The sequence below is a fragment of the Alexandromys fortis genome, unplaced genomic scaffold (assembly GCF_014885135.2).
Source record: "Alexandromys fortis isolate MF-2015 unplaced genomic scaffold, M_Fortis_MF-2015_v1.1 scaffold_74, whole genome shotgun sequence".
Lineage (NCBI taxonomy): Eukaryota > Metazoa > Chordata > Mammalia > Rodentia > Cricetidae > Alexandromys > Alexandromys fortis.
Genome location: NW_026068008.1, coordinates 162,613 through 174,106, shown reverse-complemented (window position 1 = coordinate 174,106; position 11,494 = coordinate 162,613). Strand labels below are relative to the sequence as shown.

At 42.1% G+C, this 11,494-nt stretch overlaps 1 protein-coding gene across 1 annotated transcript in view; it reads right to left on the bottom strand.

Moving 5' to 3' along the window:
• The window catches only part of LOC126513419 (complement C5), a 114,010-nt gene that overhangs the window by 35,428 nt on the left and 67,088 nt on the right, over positions 1-11,494 (bottom strand). The window contains exons 19-22 of the mRNA XM_050161782.1: positions 10,045-10,118; positions 9,151-9,290; positions 5,060-5,287; positions 3,716-3,776 (exon numbers count right to left, since the gene is read on the bottom strand). Coding sequence (XP_050017739.1) covers positions 3,716-3,776; positions 5,060-5,287; positions 9,151-9,290; positions 10,045-10,118 — 503 coding nt within the window. The remainder of the gene's footprint in view (positions 1-3,715; positions 3,777-5,059; positions 5,288-9,150; positions 9,291-10,044; positions 10,119-11,494) is intronic.

The window sequence follows — 11,494 nt, the reverse complement described above, 5'->3', positions numbered from 1 at the left end:
TTTTTTTTGGTTTCTCAAGACAGGGTTTGTGTGTGTGTGTGTGTGTGTGTGTGTGTGTGTGTGTGTGTGTAGCTTTGACTGTTCTGGAACTCACTCTGTAGACCAGCCTGACCTTGAACTCAGAGCTCTGCCTGCTTCTGCTTCCTGAGTGCTGGGATTAAAGGCGTGCACCACTCAGCTGCATCAGCTTTCTTTAGGGAGCTAGACACTGGTAGGTTGCCCATACCCTGATGACCCTGCTGTCCTCATATCCATTAATATATGGACAGCACTAATTGGATCCAATGGGCTAAAATAATTAAAAGTCATCAAGTAATAAAAATTTAAAAAGAGGACATGAAATTGGGAGGGAGATGCTTTGAGTTAAGTTGGGTAGCAGAGATTAGCTATGATCAAGATATATTGTAGACATGTGTGACAATTTCAAAGAGTAAATAAAAATATTATTAAAACATGCTACCACCCCCAAAACATGATTCTGCTTATCACTGTGCTGACAAAGAGTCAAGCTTCAACTAAGCTAACTGAATGAATGCAGGGCTACACTGCATACTCACAGGAGTCCTGTAAACATGGTCTATTTTATTGTTTCAATTTTGCACAGGGATAGTACAGGTGGTGCCATGATCCAGGCCAAGGAAGGCTTACTGCAAGGCTCACCAAAGTTACTGTAGTGAGAATCCAGCTCTAGCCAGAACCAGCGCTAGCACTCTGCGGAGTCCCTGGCAAGAGGAAGATGCTATGAATAAATCCTGAGATCTCATCAATGAGCTGCATGGATTTGGCAAAGATATAAGAATGTTCCTCAAGAAATTTCTCTGTCATTTAAGCCTTGATGAAACATGAAGATGCTGTGTTAAAATTAGTGAAGGTGTTTAGGAAGCTTGACGTAAGGGAGTCAGAGCATGGAGGTAACAGGATTGGCACAGCCTTTCTCTGCTGCACTTACTCCTTAGTTACAGAGGGGTAATGATGTTTTCAAAGGGTTTTTTTAAGGGTAAAAAAACCATGCAGACAGAGAAGCTAAATACATTGACACTGTAACAATGTAAGAAGGGCTGTAGTAGTCTGTCTAGCTGGAAACAGTTGTTAGGAGAACCTGTTCTTTCAGAAGCATGCCTGGACTTAGCCTGGGAGTCAGTTCAAAAATGTTTGAGAAGCTCTTGCTTTGAGAAGATTCTCAGCTGAAGGAAAAGAAGAGACGCAGAGCAGTGAAGAAGGGATTTTCTAAGTGACTGTCTTACTGTGGGGTTCCAAAGGGTGCTTGCGAGCTAATTACAACATGGCTAGCTGTCAGCTGTTGTCTGGAGAGAGGCTTCCGAGGTAAATACGTGTTATTGTGATGATGAGCAGAGCATCCAATGAGGGGGATTTATTACTGTAACTAGGTTTATTACTCTAACTAGGCCGAAATGTGTCACATTTGTTTATGTTGCAGAATATACTTTAACTGTGTGAAGGTTGCTGCATCTGTTTCTGCTGCCTTTATTAATGATATAAAGATGTGTTACATTTGTTTAATGATATTATTTGTTAATGATATAAAGATGTGTTACATTTGTTTAATGATATTATTTGTTAATGATATAAAGATGTGTTACATTTGTTTGTGCTGCATGCATCTGTTTCACCTTGCCTGCCTAAGGCACCTGATTGGTCTGATAGAAAGCTGAATGGCCATAACTAGGCAGGAGAGAGATAGGTGGGGCTGGTGGGCAGACAGAATAAATAGGAGTGGAGAGAAGGGGAGAATGAGGAGGAAGGAATGAGGAAGAAAGAGAGGGACAGAAGCCAGGCAGCTGTCAGCCAGATGCCAGAAGTAGTGAAAGCAGATAAAGAGAAGGAAAGGTAAAAAGCCCTGGGGCAAAACCTAGAAGAGAAACAGGTTAAGTTAAAAGAGGTAGCAAGAAATGAGCCTAAGATAAACAATAAGTCTCGCATCATGATTTGGAGCTCGAGCTGGTTGGTGGCCCAAAAAGAAGAAACCTGACACATTGTTGCAATGTGTTTGTCCTGAGTGCTCAGTGAGCAGAGTTAAGAGGTCTGCTTGGCCCCAAGCACACAGATGGCACCCAGAGAGGACGTGGCTGATTCTGCACACTGGACACTCTGAAAAGTGATGTTTTAAGTTACATTAAAATTACACTTTAATATCCCATGCTCTTGGGTGGGTAGAACTAACATAGTAAAAATGGCAGTCTTACCAAAAGCAGTCTACAGATTCAATGTAATGCCCATCAAAATCCCAACAAAATTTTTCATAGACCTTGAAAGAACAGTACTCAACTTCAGATGGAAAAACAAAAAACCCAGGATAGCTGAAACAATCCTGTACTTTTTTTTTTCAGAGCTACAGTACTGAAAACAGTCTGGTATTGTCATAAAAACAAACAGGAGGACCAATGAAACCGAATAGAAGACCTGGATATCAATCCACACACCTACAAACACATGATTTTTGACAAAGAAGCAAAAAACTATAAAATAGAAAAAAGAAAGCATATTCAACAAATGGTGCTCACATAACTGGATATCAACATGTAAAAGAGAAAGTGGGAAATACACTTGAATGCATTAGCATAGGAGACCACTTCCTAAATATAACCCCAGTAGCACAGACACCGAGAGAAACAATAAATGGACCCTCCTGAAACTGAGAAGCTTCTGTAAAACAAAGGACATAGTCAACAAGATAAAACAGCAAACTACAAATTGAGAAAAGAGCTTCATCAACCCCATATTGGACAGAGGATTGATCTCCAAAACATACAAAGAACTCAAGAAACTGGTCATCAAAAGAACAAATAATCCAATAAAAAATGGGGTACAGACCTAAACAGAGAACTCTCAACAGAGGAATCTAAAATGGCTGAAAGACACTTAAGGGAATGTTCAATACCCTTAGCTTTCAGAGAAATGCAAATCAAAACAACCCTGCGATTCCATCTTACACCTGTAAGAATGGCCAAGATCAAAAGTACTGGTGACAACTTATGCTGGAAAGGATGTGGGGTAAGGGGAACACTCCTCCATTGCTGGCGGGAGTGCAAGCTGGTACAGCCACTTTGGAAATAAGTATGTCAATTTCTCAGAAAATTAGGAAACAATCTACCTCAAACCCCAGTAATCCTGCTGTTGGGTGTATACCCAAAGGAAGCTCAGTCATACCCCAACGACATGCACTCAACTATGTTCATAACAGCATTGTTCTTAATAGTGAGAACCTGAAAACAACCTAGATGCCCCTCAACTGAAGACTGGATAAAGAATATGTGGTATATTTACACAACGGATTGCTACTCAGAGGTATAAAATAATGACATCTTGAAATTTGCAGACATATGGATGGATTTAGAAAAAAAACATATTGAATGAGGTAACTCAGACCAAAAAAGACAAATATCATATGTTCTCACTCATACTTGACTTTTAGACATAAAGCAAAGAAAAACCAGCTTACAGTTCACAACCCCAGACAACCTAGGCAACAAGGAGGACCCTAAGAGAGGGATACATGGATCTACATAGGAAGGAGAAAAAAACCCAAAATCTCCTGAGTAAATTGGGAGCGTGGAGGTCACAGGAGGAGGTAGAAGGGGAGGGGGAGGGGAGCAGAGAAAAATGTATAGCTCCATAAAAACAATAAAAAGGAAAGAAATTACACTTCATTGTCTACTTCTGAAATAAAACACATAAAATCAAAATATTTTCCTACCATAAATCCCCTTGGGGTCGAGCGTCACGCCGGCATAGCTTTCTCTTTTGACCCCTTCTGGCTAAAGGGGAAGCGGAAAACATTCTGTTAAGAGCATGCTTACATTTATAAGACCAGAATTCCTGGAGTCAAGTTGCTCCAGACCACTTTGCCAATTAAAACAAACAAACAAAAATCATTAAGAAACTTCTTTTCCAAAAAGTCAAAGTCGATATAAATGCTTCCTTGTGAGGAAAAGATTCTGGCTATGTGAATGTTGGTCTGAGTGAACACTTAAATGGATGCTTGTATAGGTCGGGTGATTTGTCTAAATGCTTTATATATCAACTTATTCTGACTTTATGAACCTCTGTGAGGAAGGTGCTATCATGGCTCCCAGTAACAGACAAGCAAGTCAATGCAGAACTCAGTAACTTAAACCCGGAAACACTGCTAGGAAGCTTGGAGCTAGGATTGAAAAAATCAAGAAGCCTGCTCCAGCTCCGAGTGTGAAACAGAGGTACTCATGATGGACAGGCCACAAAGAAGTCAGCCCAGCTTTTCTTTTCAGCAAGGACTCATCAAGTTGCCCATGGTGGCTTCAAACTTGCCTTAGCCTCCTCAGTGGGTGGGATTACAGACATAAGCCACTGTGCCAACTGAATACATGTTTGCTGAAGTTAATGACATAGATCAAAACAGAAACCAAAGAAGGAAGGCTCCAGAAGGCCTGCGAGGTCAGTAACTAGTGTGATACTCGACGAGAACAACATTCTATCCTAAATTAGCAAATCATAATTGTAGGATCTCAGTGGTAGAAAGACGCTCAGCTGGTGGCGGGATCACCAATGCTGAGGCGTTGTTGTTTCCACTCTTTCTGCCTGCTTATTCATTTATGAAGTGGAAAATCTCCACGTTGCAGGGTCTTTAAGTACGTGTGTGCTGTCTATTACTGATTTACATTTGGTATCCAGCCTGACACCTTGCACGTGGATTTCAAGGTGGCAGAAACGATATACAGAGGATGAGCATCAAATAGCAAAACTCGGGAACCTCTGGGCCTGGGGTTTTATTGGTGACTTTTCTTTTTCTTGGTGGATTTTTGGTATTCTTATTTTCTACAGTACACAAGTGTTGTTCTTCTATTTGATAATTTTAAGCGTAATTTCAGATTAATGTAAAAATTACAAGAATAGCACCAAAAATGCAGGAGGGGCATCCGTCAGCTTCCTCAGCTGTTCCGTGTTCTGTTTACGTCATCCTCTCTCCCTTGCTTCTGGCCCCAAATGTAATTATCCACACAGATTGTTGAGAGCATGTCCCCCAGAAAAAAAGGAAAATTGAAAAGAACCCTGTTTTCCTTACCACCACCCGTAATGTTTTCACTAAGATTTCTCTTCCAAAAGCAGTCTCTAGTGAGAAGTTGATGGAGTGGAGCCCAATTTCCAGAGGAAGCAGGCTGAAGGTCACCAAGTGAGTGGAGGAGCCCTTGATAGTCTGGCGCGCACATCTGGAGGACCTGGAGGCCTGCTGGCTACCAGTTGAGCCCCCTGATGTGCAGATCCCCTCTGCAGCGGACATTCTAACACAGAACTGAAATACAGCAGGAGAAGAACTGTATCAGAAACCTCCTCATTAAACCACACTTGACGAAAAAGCAAAATGTAAGTTAGTGTGCCCTAAATTATGTTGGTCTGGCCACACACTCTCTCCTGGTTTGTTAGCAGTGTCTGCTTCCAAGGCAGAAGAAGACTCCTTTCAGGTGTCTGACAGGTACACATGCTGCCATGGGTCATAGCAATGTCCCCGGTGGCTGAAGACTCAGTGCTAGAACGGCTGCATCTTTCTCAGGGTGCCGTCCACTCAGTTATGCCACGGCTGCTGCATTCTTCACCCTCTCCCACATTCTGTGCTGCCTTGGGCAGTGGGAGCCTTGGGTTTAGCTGTTCAGAGTCTTACCTTCACCTCAGCCTTTGAATCAAATGACAGTGTGAGGGATGACAGCCAGCTCATGCAGACTCACCTAGTAGACAGCCAACTCCACTCCTAATTCTATTGACTTTCCACTTGTACCTACTTGTCTTTTATTTACAATAAAAACACACTCTGGAAAGACAGGTTTACACCCGGGCTGTCCTTTTACGAACGGTGGATGGAAACGGATTGTGTGAGTCCTCTCATTTCCTGGCGACAGTGTCCGTTGGTTTCTGGCTCAGAGATGAATATATATTCATCTTCAGTTTAGTGAACTGATAGAATCAGGAACTATGCCCGAGGAACACAATCCATAACTTCCAGAAGCAAGCAGGTGAGCCTGAGGGGAAGCACTGCTTGGTTTAGTTTGGTTGTTTTGTTGTTGTTTGGGACATGCAAAATGCAAAAATGAGAGGGGATCAATAGCTGATTTTGTGGGACTCCCCCCAAACGTAAAGTTCCTTTTGCCCCTTGGGTGTATTTTTGGGACAGTGCCAACCATGCTGGGTGGGGGAGGAGCCAGAGGAGATGATGGGTCAGGAATTCCCTAGCATAGCAGGTGTCGGGCATAGAAGCATGTAACACAAGTTCATAAAAATCCAGGCATGACGTCATGAGACTCTGATGCCAGCACTAGAGAGGCTGGCCCAGGAAGACCCTAACTTTGAGTCCAGTCTGAGCCATGCAGACAGTTCCAGGCTAGCCTGAACTACATACTGAGACCTTGTCTCAAACAACAAAACAACCAAACAAAATGACCTAATCCAAACAATAATAACAGGGGCTGGAGAGATGGCTCAGAGGTTAAGAGCATTGCCTGCTCTTCCAAAGGTCCTGAGTTCAATTCCCAGCAACCACATGGTGGCTCACAACCATCTGTAATGGGGTCTGGTGCCCTCTTCTGGCGTGCAGGCATACAGACAGAATATTGTATACATAATAAATAAATAAGTATTTTTAAAAAAAGAAACCAAATAATAATAACATAATAATAACTACAATAAATCCTTGTGGCAAGTTGAGATTAGGAAAGAACTTTTGAACCTGATGGTCAATATGGGTAAAAAGCTACATGCAGCACTATTTCTGATTTCAGTGATTGCCACGAGGCTAAGACCAGCCACGAACTCTAGACATCTAAGCAAATGACAGCCTGAAGGACAAGGGACACTTGGAAGATGGGAATGACACCAGGATGGGACTTGTTGTCTTTTTGACTGAGGGTGGGTTCCATTAGTGCTTTGAGTTGAGTAAATCCCCAGTAGAAGCCTTCCACCTTGCTGGCTCGGGGAACCAGAGGGCAGAGTGAGGACGTCACCTCGGCGGAAAAGACAGTCACAGTATGCTGACCCTTGACCTACACATAGCACGGTGCTAAGTATCCCAGCTAAGGCTAAAAGGACTGTACTCCAGAGTCTGGGGTGACAGCTGTCCAATGTCTGCTAAGATATGTAAGCAAACCTAAATATTCTTCAGAGAACCGGAACAGAACCTAGAATCTCCACATAACTTCAGTTAACAAGGTTGCAGGCGTGATCCAGAATTACTAGCCCTCAGCGCACAGGACAACAGTCACACTATGAGAGGGAAAGGGACGGCGTTAGTCCTGAACCACGATGCACTTGTTTTGATGTAACGGACATATTGATGAGTTAAAGATTCAGCTGGTGCTGCCACAGCCTTCCCAGCTCAGTTGTGTTGCCGTTTATCACAATGACGTTGGCTGCCTGTGCTGTGGCCGTGTAGGATTGGGGAGCTAGGACAGAGAGCGATCATAGAAAACAATCTGATTACAGACTCCAATGTTTTAAATAAAAGTATGTTGATAAGAGGATAATAAAATTGACAATATCTTTATTTTCTCAATTTTTGATGTATAAAAATGATTGTAATTTATTTAGAATGGGATATCTGCTGAGCCCACTATTATTTCTAGGACTCATAGTCATTAGACTGACAGAGAGCATTTGCTTTTCTTCATTAAATTCTAGTTTTAAAGATTTCTTTTATTTTTGACTGTGTATCTATGTGTGTGTCCACAGTTGAACACAGAAACCTACAGTCCAGAGAGCTGGAGGTACAGCTGGGGGAGCCTCCCCATGTGGGTTCTGGGAACCAGAATCAGGTCTTCTGGAAGAGAACTCCAAACTTCTAGTGGCAGAGACATTTCTCCACACCACCCCTTTAGGGACTTTAAAAATTTGTAACATACTATTTTATTTGTAAAAATTTGTAGCATGCTTTTAAAAAATCAATTATATACTATTAATATTTGTAATGATCGCTGAATACAAAATTAGTGTCTACTTAGAGTCTTAAAATGAGTTCTAAAATATTTTTGTTGTTTATAAATATATTTGCATCAAAATATAACAAGATGGTTAATAGAAAAAATCCAAGCATAAGCATCAAGTATAAGTGAGTAGAATAAAATTGAATTAAAAGAGAAAAAGAAATGATGTAATAAGTTATTTGAATATTTAAAAATACATTACTTTGCTATTTAGAGTCTACTATGCACATTCAAATGATGTAATAGTCTTATTTCAAATACTGATGTGATTTTTAAATATTTAAAATTATTTAAAAAGTTATAGATGGTATATTTTAAAAGTTGATAACAAAAGGTTTTGTATGCCAATTTGATTGTGCCAACGGAAAGCACATCTTCTTTAAAAATGTTAGAGGAACCACTGACACACTCAGTCCTAAGAATAAAACTAGAGATTTAAAAAGATAGTTTGATTTGTGAACAGTGTTGGGTTTCCATCTAAGTCTTGTGATTTTGATGAAACCTGACAGTCTATTGTATAGGTAGTGGTAGAGATGGCCTCCAGAGAAAACACAAATGGAAAGGTTCCCCATGGCTGGAGGTTTTCACTGTTCGGATCCTGAGTGAGGGAGGCTGTGGGGGTTGGTGTAATTTTAGGCAGTGTGGTTATATGATGATTCATGAGTAGCTTGTACAAGGGGGAGACTAAAGACATAGCAGTCTGGAGGATAAGAGAAAAGGTTTTGAGTCAATCAGTGGCTGGGGGTTTCTATGGGGTTCAGACTTGCTATGGAAATATTGACAATGCTTAGCAAAGTGGCAAGGAGGCTATGGCTGGCTGGGAGGTGTTGAAATCAAGACTTCAGAGAGGATGACAAGATACACAAAGAGAAGATGAGCAGGGGTGGTGAAGGGGCAGCACAGGAGAGGGCTGCTAGTGTCACGGGAATGAGGAACTCAGATGAACCGCGTGTGAACTCCCTCTCTGTGAAACTCAGCACGGCAGATGAGCTCACATGGCCATGTTCTAGCCTTTCCTTCTTTCTGCCCCACTCCACATGCTAAAGTGTAGGACATTTTCTAGGACAACATTCAGTGCCTGTGCATATTGGAGTTGAATGTGTGTGTGTGTGTTATTTTAATGACACCCCCTCAGACAACTAGAGAACATTTTCTTTCTCTGTTATTCTAACAACGAATCACGACTCACCATTGTCCCCGAAGTCCTGTAATTGTAAATGGTTCCTTTTAACTGGATCTGCTCCCCTCGTACAACAGAATATGGTATGTTTATCTCCAGAAAGATATCTTTGAGCACTTTTGCCTTGCGTGTATCAGCAACACATATACCTTTAGCCCAAAGGGAAAGCAAGGTATGATCATATTAGGGAATTCTTATCATACTTCATTGGTACTAAAATGTGTCAAAATAATATTTAATTTGTTTGCCAAATATTTAATTCTATTTAAAATATGAGAATGCTTATTAGTTAGAGTACCAAATCTTTTTGCATATTTATTGATGGGTCCGTTGAATGACTATAAAGCTTTGATTGTGGAGACTAAGAGTTTGTGGGGACAAGAGTGTGAGACAGATGAGAGTAACCCAGAATTATTTGTGACACGTCTCTGTTAAGTCAGTTCCAAGAGACATCAGCCCAAGAGAGGATGGAGCTTTATTTCTAACTCGCCCCAAGCGCCCACTGCTGTCAAAAGCGAAGGAAAGGAGGGATTTGATCACAGCGCTGTAACCAGCAGTTCGTAGAAGAGCAGAGGAAAGTCAGTAGCTTGACAGGTATAGCTGCATCGAAGTCTTTTGAAAAGAAAGAAAATTAAAAGTTTGTTTCTTGCCGGGCGGTGGTGGCGCACGCCTTTAATCCCAGCACTCGGAAGGCAGAGGCAGGCGGATCTCTGTGAGTTCGAGACCAGCCTGGTCTACAAGAGCTAGTTCCAGGACAGGCTCCAAAACCACAGAGAAACCCTGTCTCAAAAAACCAAAAAAAAAAAAAATTTGCCTCTTATACTATCCTGGGCAAATGAAATTTACAGTAACAAAGAATTACATCTTGTGGTTAGCAATGCCTCCTGAGACTCAGTGTCTTACCGCTGTCTGAAATGCCGATGCCTTGGACCTCCCAGGTAGTGAGTGAGTCAGGCAGCACAACCTGCAGCTGGTTCCTGAAACATCCATCAAACATTGGGATTTGTCATGGTTAATATCATCAACTTGATAAGCTTTAGACTCACTCAGAAGCCAAGCCTCTGGGGGGTGTACCTGTAAAGGACTGTCTTCCTTAGACTAGCCTCTGGGTGTACCTGTGAGTCACTTTCTTGACAGGGGTTAACTGAGGAGTAAAGATCCACCCTAAAAACGGGCAGTGGTGTCAGGCAGTGGTGGCGCACGCCTTTAATCCCAGCACTCAGGAGTCGAAGGCAGGCAGATCTTTGTAAATTCAAGGCTAGCCTGGTTTACATAGTGAGTTCCAGGACAGCCAGGGCTACATAGAGAACTCTGTCTCAAAAAACCCAAAACAAACAAAAAACCAACAAAAAAGGGTAGTGCCATTCCCTAGGCCTGGGTCCGCGATTTCCCTAAGAGGAGAAGCCAGCTGAGCAGAAGCATTTGCTATTTCTGCTTCCTCTCCATCAATGCCCCAGGCTTGTGCCAGTTCTTCCCCACAGAGACGGTCTGAATCTCAGAACAGTGAGCTATAATCTATAATGAACCCGTGGTCCCTTAAGTTACATTTCCCAGGCATTTTATCACAGACACTGGAAGAGAAAACGTATACTATTCAGCTTCAGTGAAACACTGGAGTCGACAGTATTACATCGGCTATTAAGGCAAAACTGATCCAGATGTATTCAGCATCTGCCCCCTCCCCCCATCTCAGGTTTGGAGACATTGCATCTGTGGCGTGAAGACTGGAGGGAGGGCAGCCTTGAAGCAAGGCCCTGTCAGAGCACACACGCCTGCTGTTACATGCTAATACCTGGGGCAAAGAAAGGAACCGTGACACAGCTTCTAAGAAACCAGTGTGACTGAAATCTACAGGCGAATCTAAGCCTGCGTGTTTACTGTAGCTCTGGCCTACTGATTCTTCATTAGGAGCGATACCAAGTGCACAGTGTTTGTAAGCTATGGTCCTGCTGGCGTCTAGTGGAAGACAGTTATGCAGATATTAGACATGAGTTGCATGTCAGTGTACCCACTGTACCAAGATGGCGTTGAAAGAGTCCAGTTAACACATTCATATTTACGTGTCCTGGATGTAACACAGAGATCTGGACTCACGTTTTGCTTTGAGGTATTGACTTTAAAGAGGTGAGGAGACAGGCTTCTGAAACACCACGTGGTCCCTGTAACATGGGTCACTGGGACTAGGAATTGATCTAGTCGTGTTCTGGTGCAGGGATAATTCTATCTATCTGTCTGTCTATCTATCTATCTATCTATCTATCTATCATCTATCTATCATCTATCTATCTATCTATCTATCTACCATCTATCTATCATCTATCTATCTATCTATCTATCTATCTATCTATCTATC